This window comes from Dendropsophus ebraccatus, chromosome 6 (assembly GCF_027789765.1).
Source record: "Dendropsophus ebraccatus isolate aDenEbr1 chromosome 6, aDenEbr1.pat, whole genome shotgun sequence".
In the NCBI taxonomy this organism is placed as follows: Eukaryota; Metazoa; Chordata; class Amphibia; order Anura; family Hylidae; genus Dendropsophus; species Dendropsophus ebraccatus.
The window spans coordinates 19,578,289-19,598,517 of record NC_091459.1 but is presented as its reverse complement, the minus strand read 5'-3'; the positions used below and the strand labels follow the sequence as shown (position 1 = coordinate 19,598,517).

The 20,229-nt window shown below is 42.0% G+C and overlaps 1 protein-coding gene across 1 annotated transcript in view; it reads left to right on the top strand.

Moving 5' to 3' along the window:
- Positions 1 to 20,229, top strand: part of B3GAT2 (beta-1,3-glucuronyltransferase 2) — a 116,687-nt gene that overhangs the window by 79,469 nt on the left and 16,989 nt on the right. The window contains exon 3 of the mRNA XM_069974599.1: positions 3,616 to 3,760. Within this exon, the coding sequence (XP_069830700.1) occupies positions 3,616 to 3,760 (145 nt within the window). The remainder of the gene's footprint in view (positions 1 to 3,615; positions 3,761 to 20,229) is intronic.

Here is a 20,229-nt window from a genome sequence, read left to right as displayed (position 1 = left end):
GACGTCCGAAAAAATTATCATGTTTGTTATTTTGACGCCCGTGGCAAAAACGTCCATTATTCAATACACTGTGTGCATTGGACCTTCGTCTTCCCATTGACTTCAATGTATTGCCATTGCAGTCAGTTAAATCTCTGCAAAAAACGGACGTTCTTTAAATGTAAAAATCGTCCGACTTTTTGAATATTTTTGACGTTGTGTGAACATAGCCTTACTATGCACATTATATACTATTGATGCATATTTGCCTAATACTGTATATAGTCAGTCTTCTTTCGCCAGCTTGTATGAATGATGCCGCCTTGGGTTCAACATAATAAAAAGATGTGAAAAGCCACATAGCAGCATAACCTAATCAACTGTCATATGCTTTTATTGTGTATAGTATTTACTTGTACCGATATTGATCGCCTTCTATCGATCTCTCTCTCAACACATTTCTCTAAGGCCAAACATATAAATGTACGTTCAAAGGAGACCATCAGTCTCAAATGTTCCTGGAAATCCTATCAGTGAACGATGAATAAACACTCTAAGACGTGCTCAATGCTGGGAAGTCTAAAAGGTTTTACAAATGGAAGGCGCAGATCTCCCATCTCTCTGCTTACATGCCTGCTTTTACATTCAGATAGGGTATTCTTCCTAAAGCATTTCTACAGGACAGACAGGGCTTGTTTATTTTAATTTATGGTTAACAATGGGAAAACAGGCACACAACACTTAAAACAGTCAAAAAGTGGTGTATTCTTTCCAGTCTGGAGAGCAGAAGAGATTTTCTATGGGGATTTGCTACTGCTCTGGACAGTTCCTGACATGGACAGAGGTGGCAGCAGAGAGCACTGTGTCAGACTGGAAAGAATACACCACTTCCTGCAGGAAATGCAGCAGCTGATAAGTATAGGAAGACTGGAGATGTTTTTTATTTTTATTTTTTAAACAAGTAAATTACAAATCTTTGGCACTTTTTGACACTAGCCGATTTGAAAGAATTTTAGTTTTTTGCTGTAGTTCCCCTTTAACTAAGTCTTAGGGCCCTATTACATGGCGCGATAATCGTTCCGTGTAATAGAGACAACGATCAGCCGACGACAATGATCATCGGCTGATTGTTGGTTTAGGTTTCGATGTGTAATATGTGTAATAGCAATGCACGGCCGTCCCTGCTCCTGGTCTTCTCTTCTGTGCTCCGCAGCTTCCTGGTCCCAGTGGCTGCAGCGTCTGAGTGGCCTGTCAGCTGACAGACCGCTCAGCTAATCACAGAGCGGGTTGTATGCAAACAATGGCTGTTATTTAAGACGGCCGTGGAGATAATTGACATGCGCAAATAATTGACAGTTCACATACTGTGTGGCTGTCATGTCAGCTGTAGCGTGCATGAAAATCGATTGTTAATTGATTTCCAGGCACACCCATACGGTCAGACGATTTCAATGCGCTTTATGGTTATGTTCACACTTTGAATGAGAACGGCCGTTCCATGACCCGGCCAGGTCACGGAACGGGCAGTCACAGAAAAGATCATCCGGCCAGATGATCTTTAACGCCGCTAAATTTGGATGCGGGCGCATCCGTGCACGCCCAAATCCGAATTCACCTCTGCTCACAATGGAGCGTGCGGCCGGAGCTGCTCGCTCCATTGTGTGAACTGACAGGGTTTTCTGCAGCCGCTATTCAATGAATAGCGGCCTCAGAAAACTGACATGCCAGTTTCTCATTGCACCGCTAGGGATCCCAGCCGGAGTGTATACTATGTGTACACACTCCGGCCGGGATTATCTCAGCCTTCAGCACAACGTAAGTTCCGTACTAATCACGGCCGTTGCAACAACTACGGAACTTACGTTGTGTGAACATAGCCTAATAATGTTCCACTGGCCAATAAAGCAGTATCGGCCGGAGGAACATGTTAAACACCGTCCATGGTCTGACACTGCAAACAACGGCTATAGGCTATGTTCACACACAGTATTTTAGTTTAGTATTTTGGTCAGTATTTGCAACCAAAACCAGGAGTGGATTAAAAACACAGAAAGGCTATGTTCTCACACTGTTAAAATTGAGTGGCTGGCCATCATTTTGCCGTTATTTGAAAACAACGCCCCTTGTTTTGAAATAACAGCCGTCATTTGCCGTTAAATAACGTCCATCTACTAAATTTCAAACCGTATGTGAACATAGCCTTTCTGTGTTTTCAATCCACTCCTGGTTTTGGGTGCAAAATACTGAGCAAAAATACTGTGTGGGAACATAGCCTCATACTGTATGGTTGATAAATCTGGGCCAAATGTAAATCCAGAGAAAGTCACATGGGAGAAAACCTTGAAATTATAGACAATCTTCCTCTAAAATCTTATGTGAAGGTCCCAGTGCTGCATGGTATTCTAAAAGATGTTAATTTACTCTATTAAGCTTGTAAAATATTTTAATTCTATTAGTGTTTATCTCTTCTCTATGTTTGTACATGGACGTGCCATAAATCGTAATATATTCGGGGGGGGGGGGGGGGGGGGAGCTGCATCATTCTGCAATACTAACCTGTCAGATTTTTCCCTGAATTAATACATAGTTAGTAGTGTCAGTAAGAGAAGAGAAAATGTTGAGTTATAAAAGGTCTTCTATAAAAAAAAAATAGTGATATTACCATTAAGGCTGGGTTAACACTGCGTTTTTGCAAAAACAGATGCAAAAATTGATGCAATTGTTTTTCCATTGACTTAGACAAAGAAGTTTAAATGCCCTTTCAACAAGCTACAAGCTGTTATATATTTTTGTAATCTTTGTATTCCGACGCTTACTGCAAAAATTAGAAATGAGCGAACCGAACCCGGGGTCATTTTGAACTTTGCAAAAGATTTTGGTTTGCTATTTTGCAAAGTTTGGTACAAGCTTGGCAAGATGGCGGCCGCAAAAAAAAAAAAAAAAAGGAAAAAATAAAAGGGTTTTCTTACCTGTCCACGCTCCCCCAGTGTCCTCCTCCGGTCTTCTGAATCTTCAGCCCATTTAGTTGATCACTGACTGAGGCAGGACAGCACTGCACCGCAGCCAGTGATTGGATGAGCTCAGCTAATCACTGGCTGCGGTTCTGTCCTATTCAAGTCAGCCAATGATTGGCTGAGCGGGGAGAGTGGCTGTCACTGAAAAAGAGACCAGAGAAGACCGACTTTGGGGGAGCAAGGAAAGATAAGTAAAATGAGCGGCTTCTACAAGCCGCAGTAAAAAAGCTAAATACTTGGAAGCTCAACTTGAGAGAGGTGCAGGATTTGGGGCAAAGTAAGCTGCACCGTTCACCATCCACTAGAGATGAGCGAACCAGGTTCGGGTTCGAGTCGATCCGAACCCGAACGTTCGGTATTTGATTAGCTGGGGCTGCTGAACTTGGATAAAGCTCTAAGATTGTCTGGAAAATATGGATACAGCCAATGACTATATCCATGTTTTCCACATAGCCTTAGGGCTTTATCCAACTTCAGCAGCCACCGCTAATCAAATGCCGAAAGTTCGGGTTCGGATGGACTCGAGCATGCTCCAGGTTCGCTCATCTCTACCATCCACCTATAACATAAAACAATACAATTTATACTCTATTTCCATTATCTTCCTATTTCTTCTTTACAGATGCGCACAACACAGAAAGTCTCAGTATGGCCGGTAGGCCTTGTTGGTGGTCGACGATATGAACGTCCAGTTGTAGAAAAGGGAAAAGTTGTGGGTTGGTATACAGGATGGCGAGCAGACCGACCTTTTGCAATTGACATGGCAGGTAAGCTACATATAGTAACATATATGAACTGTAATGTACGCACTCACAAATACTGGATATAATTAAGTGCAGTAATTAACCCTTAGAGGAACGGGCCAATTTCGATTTTTGCATTTTCTTTTTTTCCTTCTTGTGCTTAAAAGGCCATAGCACTTGCATTTTTTCACCTAGAAACCCACATGAGCCCTGATTTTTTGCGCCACTAATTGTACTTTGCAATGACAGGCTGAATTGTTTCATAAAGTGCACTGCAAAACCAGGAATAAATTCAATGTGTGGTGAAATTGAAGAAAAAAAACGCGTTTCTTTTATTTGGGTTTTTTCGTTTTTTTACGCCGTTTTTTACGCCATTTTTTACGTGGGTTAAAACTGACTTGTTATAAATGTTCCTCAAGTCATTACGATTACAATGATATATAACATGTATAACTTTTATTTTATCTGATGGCTTGTAAAAAAAATCAAACCATTGTTAACAAATATACGTTCCTTAAAATCGCTCCATTCCCAGGCTTATAGCGCTTTTATCCTTTTGTCTATGGGGCTGTGTGAGGTGTCATTTTTTTGCGCCATGATGTGTTCTTTATATCGATACCTTGATTGCGCATATGCGATTTTTTTGATCGCTTTTTATTACAATTTTTCTGGATTGGATTTTTTTACACTTACGCCATTTACCGTGCGAGATCAGGAATGTGATAAATTAATAGTTTGGGCGATTACGCACGCGGCGATAACAAACATTTTTATTTATTGATTTTTATTTATAACATGGGAAAAGGGGGGGTGATTCAAACTTATTAGGGGAGGGGGCTTTTTTATTAACAACAATACTTTTTTTTTTTCACTTATACTAGAAGCCCCCCTGGGGTTAGGGTTATTCCCCCTGGGGTTAGGGTTATTCCCCCTTGGGAACTTCTAGTATAAGTACACTGATCTCTCATTGAAATCTATGCTGTATAGTTATACTGCATAGATCAATGGGATAGGCACTCGATTGCTTTCGGCTGCTGCAGCCGGAAGCAATCAAGTGCCAAGACGGGATCAGCGCCACTACGGCCCTGACCCCGGCCAGTAAAAGATGTGTGGATCTCTCCTCTGGGACAGCATCCTGGGGGGAGAGGGGTGGCGATACACCCCTCTAGACACCAGGGATGACTGCATACAAGTAATCAGATGCAGCTGTCAATTTCAGTTGATGTGAAAGAAAAAAAATTTTAGTGAACAACCCCTTTAAAGGAAATTAATTTTTATAACTAAAATATAATATCACTGTGTTTTCCACTTACCGATGGGAAACACCATTTGACTACTTTATCTTGCTTGTTTTACAGTCAGTCATACCTTTAAGAGATAAATAAACAAGAAAACTAAAGTATTAGGTAAAAACTAACTAAAACAATGAAATTGAAAATCGCAATAAATAAATGCTGGAAACAAATATTCTACCAGCTAAATATATAAAAACAGCTTAAGGCCATGGCCATGTTCACACATGGCAAAGCAGTGGCCATTCTGTGACATGTCACAGAATGGCCGCTGTCTGGGATGTTCAATGTCAGCCTGGTGAACATCACTTCAACTTTATTGGAATGCCAGCACATTAGGGTGTGCCCGCACTCATAATGGTCTCTTTTTTGCCGCCGTTCTTCACTGAATAGCAGTCGCACAAAATAGACATGGCTGATTCCTACCTATCTGACAGCTTGATATCTGTGAAGGTCGGTATAGAGCTAGCCTATTGTGGTTTTAACCCTGCATAGTTGACGTTTAGTGGCGTTTTTATACCTTTAACCAATATAAGAGTGACGTTTTGATTATACTCAGTGATACTTCAGTTTTACTATAAGCTACAGAATATTGGGCCATTTTCTGTAGTATAGCACTTATGACTGACCACTACCAAAGTGTCTGTACTTTGTAAATGTAGGAGGAAGAAATCGGCAGATACAGATGTAGCCAGGGTTAACGTGATTCCTGACACAACAATTGTAAGGGAAGGGTGTTAAAGCGTCTCTGTACCCACAATCTGACCCCCAGGGGCGGATTAACTTTACCATAGGCCCCGGGCTGTTCACCAAGCCTGGGCCCCCCCACCGCACTATAACTATGGCAGCACTAGCCTGGCGTTCATAGTACAGGACAGATAATGTCATGATGTCCTGATTTGTGCAAAACTGCCTTAAAAAAACAGTGATTTTTTGCAAATCATGGCAGAAGTGTAGCCAGAAGACAATACACCACTGAAAGTATAAGTCTTTTTGGGTGGTCATGGGCCCCCCAGGAGCTCAGGGCCCCGGGCTGCTGCCCGAAACGCCCCTATTATAATCCACTACTGCTGACCCCCCCAAACCACTTGTACCTTTCGGATAGCTGCTTTTAATCCAAGATCTGTCCTGGGGTCCGTTCGGCAGGGGATGCAGTAATTGTCATAAAAACAACTTTTAATCCTGCAGCGCTGTGTCTAACGGCCGGGGCTTACATTTGTATATGCATTAGGCTGGCACCATCTCTCTGTCCTTCCTCCCCACCCTCCTTATCATTAGGAATGCTCCAGGCAGATTGCTTCCTATTCCCCACCTGTGGCAGCCCAGAACATGGGCTGGATCGTTAATACACCTGTGCAAAGCTCAAACAGCAGTAAATGTTCCTGGATCATTCCTAATGATGAGGAGGGTAGGGAGGAAGGACGGAGAGGTGGTGCCAGCCTAATGCATATACAAATGTAAGCCCCGGCCGTTAGACATAGCGCTGCAGGATTAAAAGTTGTTTTTATGACAATAACTGCATCACCTGCCGAACAGACCCCAGGACAGATCTTGGATTAAAAGCAGCTATATGATGGTACAAGTGGTTTGGGGGGGGGGGTCAGATTGTGGGTACAGAGTCGCTTTAAGTCAATTAGAACTTTAAGTTAAATGTGTCATTGTGATCAAGTTAACACAGGAGGCTACATCTGTACTTTAATCCCAGGCCTGGACTAACAATGTGGTTGTTCGGTCAATTTTTAAAATAACTACTATGAGTAACGATAGAAAGACCGATCTCTGCACAAAAATAAGTAAAGTTGGCCACATTAGACGCTTTGCATGGCCTGAAAGGGTGATTTAGACCATGTGCTGCCAATCTTTAATGCCTTTTTGTGAAATCTGACAAGCGTACTAGATGCAGACGGAAGGCAGAATGCTGTAAAAAAGTTGATCTGCCATGTTGGATTTTTTTCAGTTCTCGGGTGCAGTCTTTTGAAAGTCATTCATGCCAAACGAAACCTCATTCTTCACAGGAGAATTATTTAAAATCTTTATCTATATCATAAAAATCAAAGTCTGTCTGTCTGTCCTGTCTGTCTGTCTGTCCGTCTGTCCGTCTGTCCGTCTGTCCGTCTGTCCCATATAGACTTCCAAACGCCTGAACCGTTTGACCCCAAATTTGACGCACAGATACATTGGATGCCGGGGAAGGTTATTGCGAAGGTCCCGTCCCCGCCAGATGTACAGGAGAGGAGAGGGAGGGGAAAGAGAGGCGCCCCATAGAGATGAATGGGAATTTCTCCTTACTGCAAACACAGGTGAAATAATTAGCTGCAGCAGAAACGGCAGTTGGAGCCTTAGCAACCAATAGGATTACTGCTCTCATTTTCACAGGGAGCAATGGTTGCTAGGGAAGCTGCCTCACAACATCCACAGTAATAACTGGTAGACCCCCTACTCCATCTATACAGTACATGTATACAGGACCCCCTACTCCATCTATACAGTACATGTATACAGGACCCCCTACTCCATCTATAAAGTACATGTATACAGGGCCCCCTACTCCATCTATACAGTACATGTATATACAGGACCCATTACTCCATCTATACAGTACCTGTATATACAGGACCCCCTACTCCATCTATACAGTACATGTATATACAGGACCCCCTACTCCATCTATACAGTACATGTATATACAGGACCCCCTACTCCATCTATACAGTACATGTATATACAGGGCACTACAGGTATACCAAACTGTGACTGGGTAACACTGCCACACCAGACCTGACCAATACCGCCATACTGTGCTGGATAACACTGTCATACCAGACCTGACCAATACCGCCATACTGTGCTGGATAACACTGTTATACTAGACCTGACCAATACCGCCATACTGTGACTGGATAACACTGCCATACCAGACCTGACCAATACCGCCAAACTGTGACTGGATAACACTGTCATACCAGACCTCACCAATACCGCCATACTGTGCTGGATAACACTGTCACACCAGACCTGACCAATACCGCCATACTGTGACTGGATAACACTGCCATACCATATAAACAGAGGCACTGCACTCCCAGAAGATTGTATGCTGGTGAAATTTTATTCAGAAGAAAATCATAAACCACAATCCAACCAGATCAAGTTGTACGAATTAAAGTAGAGAAGTAATGCTACGGGCGACGTTTCGGTCGTGCTTCCGACCTTCCTCAGGCCTATGTAGCCATACTATAAAGAAAAAAGCAGTGATGAATATATAAGCCAAATATAGATACAAAACAGGAACTGCGTAGGGCAGTATATCCAGAAAACCAAGTGTACTAAACATGAGTAACTATGCATGTGTAAATCCACATATACGCATATATATGTATATCAAACACATAAGTATAATGGCTAACAGACTATTATTCTGGTATGGGTTGTGATATGGTAAGACAAACGAAAAATAAAGAGATAACAAAATCAGATCTGTAAAAACATCTAGGTATTTCTAATGGCATCACATAACTAGCTAATGGCTCCACAGAATATAGCAGCATAGGGCAGTATGCGGGGGGCAGGAAGAGGAGAAAAAAATAAAAGGAGGGAATAATGTAAGCTAGGCTTGTATAGGATGGCATGTAAAATATTACCAAACAGTGTTGTTGTAGGCCAATAAGAATGTATAAAAGAAATAAAGAAAGAGACAGCAGCGAAAACAAAGTAGATAAAAGAGATACTAAGAACAGTGTCTTACCTGTAGGACAAGTGTGTAATGTGAAGGATCTGGTGGTAACTAGTGCAAGTGGACTGCCGGTATAAATGGAGTAAGGGGCGATGACGTCACGACGGCAGCGCCGCGCCGCCGGCGTGACGCGCACACAGTCACGTGTCCTGGTGCGTCGGCAAGCCGGCGACGCTGACGCGCAGCGCCGCGACGCACTGATGTAGGGATGTATCCTAGGTAACTGTGAAACGGAGAGATGACGCTTGCAGATAAGGGGGCAGGTCCTATGTGTCATCTGAACAGGCGGTGAGTCTAGACGCGCCATATAGGAAGTGTATCCAAGGTAACAAAGGGGAGGGAGAACGTTCATCAGTAGAGAGGTCTGTCCAATGTATCATATGATAAACAACGGATGAATAAATAGATAAATACACAGTATGAAGGGTGTGTAAGTCAAATAGAGTAGCTAGGTGTATTGGTAGCTACAGATGCATGGAAGTATTAGGACTGTAAATAGCATAAGATAATGAAATAAGACAATGAAGAGAGAGTGAAAAAGAAAAGAAGAAGAAAAAAGGAAAAAAGAAAAATAGAATAAAAATGAAAAAAGTAAAAGGAGGAGATGAGAGGCAGAAGAGATAAAGAGGTGTCAGCTGGCCCATAATTACCGATAACGGTTAATCCTTGCTGCATGCCAAAGCCTAGAATATGAGAAAAGAAGAGATAAAGTAGTCAGATATATGATTAAAAATTAAAACTCCTATCATATTCTCTGTTTAAACCCTTGGGTTCAATCGTCTGGAGTGTGTGGATCCAGTACGATTCACGTCTTTTTAAAAGTGCTACACGATTGCCACCCCGTCTGGGGGGAGGAATATGCTCAATGACTTGAAATCTAAGTTGGGCTATAGAGTGGCCCAACTTAGATTTCAAGTCATTGAGCATATTCCTCCCCCCAGACGGGGTGGCAATCGTGTAGCACTTTTAAAAAGACGTGAATCGTACTGGATCCACACACTCCAGACGATTGAACCCAAGGGTTTAAACAGAGAATATGATAGGAGTTTTAATTTTTAATCATATATCTGACTACTTTATCTCTTCTTTTCTCATATTCTAGGCTTTGGCATGCAGCAAGGATTAACCGTTATCGGTAATTATGGGCCAGCTGACACCTCTTTATCTCTTCTGCCTCTCATCTCCTCCTTTTACTTTTTTCATTTTTATTCTATTTTTCTTTTTTCCTTTTTTCTTCTTCTTTTCTTTTTCACTCTCTTCATTGTCTTATTTCATTATCTTATGCTATTTACAGTCCTAATACTTCCATGCATCTGTAGCTACCAATACACCTAGCTACTCTATTTGACTTACACACCCTTCATACTGTGTATTTATCTATTTATTCATCCGTTGTTTATCATATGATACATTGGACAGACCTCTCTACTGATGAACGTTCTCCCTCCCCTTTGTTACCTTGGATACACTTCCTATATGGCGCGTCTAGACTCACCGCCTGTTCAGATGACACATAGGACCTGCCCCCTTATCTGCAAGCGTCATCTCTCCGTTTCACAGTTACCTAGGATACATCCCTACATCAGTGCGTCGCGGCGCTGCGCGTCAGCGTCGCCGGCTTGCCGACGCACCAGGACACGTGACTGTGTGCGCGTCACGCCGGCGGCGCGGCGCTGCCGTCGTGACGTTATCGCCCCTTACTCCATTTATACCGGCAGTCCACTTGCACTAGTTACCACCAGATCCTTCACATTACACACTTGTCCTACAGGTAAGACACTGTTCTTAGTATCTCTTTTATCTACTTTGTTTTCGCTGCTGTCTCTTTCTTTATTTCTTTTATACATTCTTATTGGCCTACAACAACACTGTTTGGTAATATTTTACATGCCATCCTATACAAGCCTAGCTTACATTATTCCCTCCTTTTATTTTTTTCTCCTCTTCCTGCCCCCCGCATACTGCCCTATGCTGCTATATTCTGTGGAGCCATTAGCTAGTTATGTGATGCCATTAGAAATACCTAGATGTTTTTACAGATCTGATTTTGTTATCTCTTTATTTTTCGTTTGTCTTACCATATCACAACCCATACCAGAATAATAGTCTGTTAGCCATTATACTTATGTGTTTGATATACATATATATGCGTATATGTGGATTTACACATGCATAGTTACTCATGTTTAGTACACTTGGTTTTCTGGATATACTGCCCTACGCAGTTCCTGTTTTGTATCTATATTTGGCTTATATATTCATCACTGCTTTTTTCTTTATAGTATGGCTACATAGGCCTGAGGAAGGTCGGAAGCACGACCGAAACGTCGCCCGTAGCATTACTTCTCTACTTTAATTCGTACAACTTGATCTGGTTGGATTGTGGTTTATGATTTTCTTCTGAATAAAATTTCACCAGCATACAATCTTCTGGGAGTGCAGTGCCTCTGTTTATATGTATTATGGGATTGAGGAATCCCTCTGCACGAGCACCCAACAATACGATTTAGGGTGTGCGGACTGTTATTGTTTCACAAACACTGCCATACCAGACCTGACCAATACCGCCAAACTGTGACTGGGTAACACCACCACACCAGACCTGACCAATACCGCCATACTGTGACTGGATAACACCATCATATCAGACCTGACCAATACCGCCATACTGTGACTGGATAACACCGCTATACCAGACCTGACCAATACTATCATACTGTCACTGGGTAACACCGTCATAACACACCTGACCAATACCACCATACTATGACTGGAACTATACAGGCCCCCCCAACTATGCACTACAGATATGCAAGACCCCTAAAAACTATACATTGTGGGTATACAGAACCCCTCCAACTATGCACTACAGGTATACACTAATTCCACTGATTAACTCAGATGAAACAATACCTTTAGCTTGGCCTCCTGGGCACCTTAGAACAAATCTAATTAACACACTGACACTTTATACCCGGGCAGCGCCGGGTACATTTTCTAGTAATAGGTATATATCTTTATTAGAGGTGAGCAAAACAGGCCAAGGTTTGGATTCGTACGAACGTGAACCATCAGCATTTGAATCCCGATGTCTTCCCGTTCCGTGGGGAAGGTGGAGACAGCCAGGCTCCCGTCTGGAAAACAGGAATACAGCCCAGGTCATAGACTTTATGATTTCCAGGGGGAACTCGGGCTGTCTCCACCTTCCCCACAGAACGGGAAGACAGTGGGATTCAAATGCCGATGGTTCACGTTCATCTGAAACTGAAACTCGGCCCAGTTCGCTCATCTCTAATCTTTATAAATCTTTTTAGTTGCAATTACATCTACATCTTACCAGACTATATGGTCTCTTCATCAGGACAGTGTATCATCAGTTTTTCAGTTTATTTAAATAGTTTTTAACACATGCAAAACACCCTATACATTGGGGGAGATTTATCAAACATGGTGTAAAGTGAAACTGGCTCAGTTGCCCCCAGCAACCAATCAGATTCCACCTTTCATTTTCAAAAAGTCTGTGAGGAATTAAAGGTGGAATCTTATTGGTTGCTAGGGGCAACTGAGCCAGTTTCACTTTACACCATGTTTGATAAATCCCCCCCATTGTCTTTAGCACCTACACTGACAATTTCTATGTCTTTTCTATTTTTTATTGTAGGCATTTTGAAAGTGAAGTATAAATTAGTTGTTCCTCTTTAAATCCCTCTGCCCTGTTTTGGTGTTTTTAACAGTATATATTCTTACCTGTGTACAGTATACTGATCCTCACGGTGTACTGTCTGTGCAAGAGACCGGTATGTTCTTAGATGCAATCAGCTAAAAAACCTTTTAAATAAGATCTCGATCTCCCAGAATTCCCTCTCTTAGCAGCTGTCATAAATGATTCTTCATTTTCTCCGACTCTGGAAGCTATACACTAACAAACCCTCTGGCCTAGTGGAGGCAGACAGCAGCATATGGATTAGTCCACATAAGATGATGTGCCCCGAACATAACACAATAAGGTTGTTATATGAAGCAGTGTTCTGTACTCAAGACAATTCTGCATCCCAGAAATGGGAGGAAGCTAAGACCAAGCTACAGATTATAGTGGAGAACAATTGGTGATTTGTCGTTTTGAAGACCAAACATGGAGGCAATCTCAAATTCCTAGTTCCTAGTTTGCTCAGCTTAAAGTGTCACTGTCATCATGTCAAAAGTTTCAATCGGTCCAGGTCTGAGTGTACCGATTGTCAGAACGAGCGGGAGAGTGTCAGCATAATCAGTGGGGCTCCATAGACGCACATTATGAGCCTGACTGATCACATGACACAGAGTCGGGAGAGGACTGCGCTTATTGCAGTCTTCCCCCGGCTCGTTTTCCCGATCGGTAAAGGTCTGAACATTAAGACCCAGACCGATCAAAACTTTTGACATTTCTCTGTGACATCTCGAAAGTTATTTTTGGTGACAGTGACACTCTAAATAGGCTCAAAGTAAGAAAAAAGACAAATAAATCTGCCGAAAATGAAAGTAACACTGTCGGATCCTAACTATAACTCTTGAGCAGTCTGCCCAAATCGTATCAACTTTTTTTAGTGGTTATTTATGTTAATGATTATGACTTAAAACAGAAAATTTGAATATTATATAAGACCAATTGTAAAAAAAAAAATGTAACACAGAAATGTTAACCAAATATAAAGTATATACAGTAAATTCACTAAATACTTGGTCGAGGCTCCTTTTACATGAATGACTGCATCAATGCGGCAATGTGGCATGGAGGTGATCATCCGGGGGCATTGCAGAAGGGTAAAGGGAGTTCAGGTTGCTTTCGGCCATCAGATCGTCTGCATTGTTGTGTCTGGTGTCTCATCTTTCCTTTATAGATTCTCTATAGGGTTACGGTCAAACGAGTTTGATGGCCAATTAGGCAAAGTATTACTGTGGTTATCAAACCAGGTATTGGTACTTTTGGCAGTGTGGACAGGTGCCAAAGTCCTTCAGGAAAATAAAAATTCCATCTCCAAAAAGCTTGTGGGCAGAGGGAAGCATGAAGTGCTCTAATGTTTCCTGGTAGACGGCAGCATTGACTTTGGTCTTGATAGAACACAGTGGAGCAACCCCAGCAGATGACATGGCTCCCCAACCATCTCTGATTGTGGAAACTTCACACTAGACCTTAAGCAGCTTGGATTGTGTACAGCCTCTCCACTTTTCCTCCACACTCTGGGACCGAGATTTCCAAACGAAATACAAAATTTACTTTTATCTGAAAACACCTTGGACCCCCTGATCAACAGTCCACTTGTTGGTCCAGGTAACAGGTGAGACGCTTCTGGCGTTGTCTATTGGTCATGAGTGGCCTCATACATAAAATGCGATACTTGTAGCCCATGTCCTGAATATGTCTGTGTGTGGTGGCTCTTGAAGCACTGACTCCAGCAGTAGTCAACTCCTTGTGAATCTCTTCAACATTTTGAATGGCCTTTTCTTAACAATCCTATGAAAGCTGCAGTTATCCTGATTGCTTGTGCACCTTTTTCTACAACACTTTTTTCTTCCACTTCACAAATATAATTTGATACAGAACTCTATGAACAGCCAGCTTCTTTAGCAATGACCTTTTGGGGCTTACCCTCCTTGTGGAGGGTGCCAATGACTGCCTTCTGGACATTTGTCTGAACATCAATGGTTTTAGGCTGCTAGGGTTTGTTATGTGATGGATTGGGTGTCCAGTGTTGAGGTCCATGTAAGAACAAAAGCAGAATACATATTAGATAAAGAATAAATGTAAAGAACCAGCTGCCAAGTTGAACGGAAGGATCTCCAAATGTGTATTAAGACAAGTTTATCTCTAGAATGGATCCAGAGGAGGATGGGGCAGGGGCATAATCCAGGAACAAGACCAAGGTCAGAAGTCAAGAATGAAATTAAAATACATAGGAATAATAGCCAAGCAAAGGTTAATACTTTAATCTGCAAGGTGCAAAAGCCAGAGTCCCCATAACATATGCCGTTAGGTCATCTTCAGACACCAGTTACCTTGGCAACCTAGTGACATTAAGAAATAGAGCTGCATCCTGATCCAGCAAGACGGCAAAAGCCAGAGGTCACTGCAGAAGGGGGAGGACATGTGCCGTTGTCCAGCAACCAGATGAGGCTATACACTGGATCTGTGGATGCTCACCAGGACTCATCACTGGAGTCAGGTGAGGTGAGAAATAGTACCCCAAGACGTCTTGACTTTTATGGAAAATGGCCAATCGGCAGAGGGTCGAGAAGAAATATCAAAACTCTTAGGAATCCGGACAGAAGGCAGTAGTTACAGGAAGAGGATAACTTGATTTTTTTGTTTCACTACATGGAAAAGCCCTTCGAAAGTTAAGCAAGTGTATAAAAGTGAGCTTTAAGTTGGATATTCTTTGTGGACAGGTGGACTTAGTCATTTGGAACAATTTGGGGACTTGGCCTCAGCAATAAGCAAGAGCTTACATATTCTTACGAAATTCCATCCAGAGGTCCAAGTTCTCTTTTCTACATCATATCATGTTTCTCCAAAAATAAGGCAGTGTCTTATATAGATTTTTGCTCCCAAAGATGTGCTAGGTCTTATTTTAAGGGGATGTCTTATTTTTCTTTGAAGAAGAATTCGCATGTCACATGCACAGCAGGGACCGAGTGTACAGTATGGTGGCTTCCGGCCACCAGGGGGAGCTAACCACAGCACACTTGTACAGCACAGCAGGGACAGCGTATAGTATGGTGGTAGGCAACTGATAACAGCAGACTGTGTGCAGCTCTACATCTGGCGGTAGGGCACAACGGGAATGGCGGCAGACGACGAGCCTCTTAATGCCTTGCCTGCCCATTTACAAGTGACTGCCGCGGAAGGAAACATTGGGGTTGGTGGCAGGTGACAGTCTTCATGTCCTGCGTGCAGTTGCTCTGCAACAGGCGGTGAAGGTAGGGGACAACGGCGGCGGGCTAAAAAGAATCACAGCTGCATGCCCTCGTGCTCTGTTCGGCGGGCACAATACCAAAGTAGTGATTTCTTTATGGTACAATTATTATATATACTAGTGGCACAGCTTAATGTTTGGGGAAGGCTTGGATGAGCAGAAATATCACATGTGGGTGTGAAAAAAGTCACTTTTCATCTATAAGTAACGTTTCAGCTACTATTAATTATTTTGACAGACATTCACAATAGCAGGTACCCGGGGCTGTGCATGGCCCCAGGGTGCCATCCTTCTTCTTAAGGAAGAACCTAGCTTTAGCAAGAGATTGGTAAAATTAGCATTTCTTTATATTTCCTTCGATATAAGCAGATATTGTCACCATCTCTGGTAAGAAGAAACTATTTTCCTTGAAGGTGTTCAGCTGGGAAGGAGTGGAATATCTCAGTCATAGACACTAGATGATGGATGGACTTATGGACTGGATGTGTGTCCAGTCCATAAGAGGAGTGTATAGTGTTAGTGTTAGAGGATGGATAGATAGATAGACAGATAGATGATAGATAGATAGATAGAGATAGATAGAAGATAGATAGATAGATAGATAGATAGATAGATAGATAGATAGATAGATAGATAGATAGGAGATAGATAGATAGATAGATAGATAGATAGATAGGAGATAGATATATAGATAGGAGATAGATAGATAGATAGATAGATAGATAGGAGATAGATAGATAGATAGATAGATAGATAGATAGATAGATAGATAGATAGATAGATAGATAGGAGATAGATATATAGATAGGAGATAGATAGATAGATAGATAGATAGATAGATAGATAGATAGGAGATAGATATATAGATAGGAGATAGATAGATAGATAGATAGATAGATACTGTAGATTGATTAAGAAAGATAGCATTGGATAATATAATGTATGGAAAGGGTATGAGAGAACCGTGTAATGTCAGGCATCTGAAACTAGAGCTCATCACTTTCATCCAACTATGAACATCACGATGTGTTCATGTTCTAAATTTTGTACCGAATCATTTCATAATATATCTTTATAGGAGTCGGAGATCAGATTTTTCTGATACAAAGCTTTAAATCCCACCCCATCTCTTTCCTTTACACAGCTGGAGAGATGAATTATAACATTCTGTCTGCCTGCAGTAGCAAATACGGGAGGGGGGATCACTGCATTAGGCTCTATATAGTTCTGTATAAGTTCCTATTTCAACTTAAAACCAGGCTTATATAGTAAAACTGCAGACAACCCTGTATGATACTGGTTAGTTTATGCTGGGTATTATTACTTGTTTTTGGTTGATTAATACAATAATAGTAATAATAATCTGTATCCTCATCTACCTGTGTGTACAAGAATAATGGCAACATTTTATTTGCAAATAAATATGGACCGTAAATACTGTACATCATTGTATGTTATAATTTAACTGCATTAAAGGGGTTATCCAGGATTAGAAAGAGCATGGCTACTTTATTGCAAAAACAGCATCACCCCTGTTGTGTGGTATTGCAATTCAGTTCCATTCACTTCAATGGAACAGAGCTACAAATCCCACACCCAACCCAAGTACAAAAGCTATGCTGTTTCATGAAGAAGACGGTCATGTTTTTTTAAGGCCTTATTCAAACATTCCGTCATTGTGTTTGCAATTGTAGATCTGCAATTACGTACTTGAGTTATTACCCATTGATTTTTAAAGTGCTATTCACACAATCAGTAGATTACGAGTCCGCATTCTGATTTTTTTTTTTTTTAATGGATTCACTGGGATCCACTATTTTTTATGGATTTGTAACCTTTTGGCATCCGTATCGTCTGCAAAAAAAAAAAAAAAAAATGGATCTGCAATAGAAAAACTGATTACATGCCTTAATGCCCAGGTCGTTTTAGGATAACAGCTTATAGGGTCATAATGATCCCATAAGGTAATGTCCCTATGTCTGCCCCCTCTCCTCTGTCCCCTGCCGCTGTTACAATCTTGTGACAGTGGCAGGGGAGAGAGGGGAGGAGGCAGAGCTCATTGCCGTGCGCCAGGCCTTTTCTCCCCCCCGCCGGCCTCCGTAGCCAGGAAACCGGAAGCCTTAACCCTCCGCAGAGCCCCAATGGACACCGACAGAGAATTCTCCCTGACCGCTGACTGCAGTATCTATAGGGTTAACTCTCAGCACCGGAGCTGCGCAGAGACTTGCGGTGGGTCCCTGGCTATCACTGATAGCTGGGACTTGCCGCGGATGACACAGGCGCAGCTCCTGCACCTGTGTCATCCTGGATCGCAGGATCGATTAATTAACGTTGCTGCAGCATCAGGCAAAGGCTGCAGAGACGTTAATTAACTGTGGAGCAGCGGGAGGGGGTTAAACTAGTACATTACAGCTTTAAAAGACCCACACAAAAAATATGGATTACGGATGCACTACAGATTTACTAAAATGCACAAACCGTATTCTTAGGTTATTAGGAACGCACCCCGGCAGTATTTCTATTCATCATCTGTCTAAACAGTGCAAATGTGCCATAGTGACACATGTGCACTGTTTAGACAAGTGATGAATGAAAAGGATGAAAGGAGAGGCGTCACAGACCTGGGGCACAGACAATCTAGGCCACACCAGTATGACACAGTACTGTAAGTTTAAAAGATATTTTTTTTGCTCTAACCAAGGCACCGGGTACATTTTAAAAGACACTAATGATTTACACTCATCAAACAGATGGTACTAGCGGTTTGGTGGGGTGGGTTTGTGGATACAGATTATCTGAAAACAAATGTGAAGGACATAGGGAAATTAGAAAGTGACAACTGACACCATGATACGGATATGTTGTATTTCTTCATTTGCTATATGTTCATCAATTCCAGCTAAAGAAATAAATGCATTTTCTTTATTACAATATCTGTTTTCTGTCCACAAAATGTAATGTAATGTAATGGACCTCAACAGGAACTGACCATGGTGCTGAAATATTCCAATCTCTTCCACATCTGTTTTTCTTATATTTTTCATTTATAGCTTTTATTCACACTGTTTAAATTCTCACTTTTGCCTGTTTTCCGTGTTTCTTTTTTTTTTTTTTTTTTACATTACAATAAATATACTCTGACTAATGCATGAGAAATGTATGAGAGCAGGGAGCAAAAATGTATCCCGAGGTTATATAATGTGACGCAGCAGACGAATGGAGCTTTAAACGCTTGGCTTAAGGGGAAAGTCACTGACATACATCTTTGGTAGATGAAGGCACAAAGGCTTCAAAATTGATCTCATCAATCTCAAAGTGTAAAGTTAAGCTCTCTTTCTCTCTCTGGCTGTCAGACGACCATGGTTGGCTGATCTTTTGGATACAAGTATGAAATACTCCTGTGCTCAGTATTCAGAGTTTGGGCTCCACCAACAGGCTCCTGGATTCGAGCATTATACACATCATACATGACAGATGACCTTTGCTATTGCCATTTATATAAAACATACATCTATATGTTACAAATATATCAGCAGGCTGTCGATTTTAGAATGAGACGCTTATATACAAGTGTGTGGTGCTACATAGGCCGATCGCTTCTCTCTCTCTCTAAACAATCCTCTACCAGTTCAGACCTCTGGCACAAGAGGAGAAAATTACATGAGAACAAGTGTTGCTGCCGTTTGCATAAAACTATAAGAGGAGGCGATATTAGCAGGCAGCCAATGTATTCTAGCATTACGGAAGCTTGCGTGAGACTCTCCTTTCACTGACGTTTTTGAGAGATTTGGCTAGGATTTATGGCAACATTGTATATAGGGAATAAAATACTTGTCAGGACAAGGAGGTGAGGACAAGACACAACAGTGAGCCCTGATTCTGAACACACCCACTGTCCCTACCTACTTGCCTCAATCGGCCCTAGGGAGCCGTGGACAACCACAAAGACGTGTCATGTACCAAATACATGGGACGCAGAATGAGACAGACAAACAAACACAATACAGGAGAGTCAACAAGCCAAAGTCAGAACCAAACGGGCAATGCGGTACAAAATCAGGGAACAATCAGATAGTCAAAGGTCAGGCGGGAGGTCGGGTAACAGGTCGAGCAAGCAGAGGAATTAGGAAAGGGGATCACAGGAATAGACAGGGGAAGCTGGGATCAGGGTATGAACCTTAATAGCCAGCAGTGAGAGACTGGCTCAGCTTTCTTTTATGAGGATCAAGAGCCCGGTCCGGATCCCCATTGGACCGGGGCTCTGATCATCAAGGTTCCGGACAAGCAGAGGAATATGTCAATCAAAAGACTTGCTCAGCTGCAGCAATCGAGTCTGGCAGAGCTCAGTGTAACTCCTGCATTGCCGGAAGCTTAGAAGCAAGCGGCTGTGTCACACGAGTAAAAACAGGCCCAGTTCACACCAGGTTACTGCACATTCCTGACAATACTCTCTTTTATTAATTATTCAGAAAAATTACCATAGCATACAAGGATGTGTATAGCGCTTTCCGCCTGTGGTCC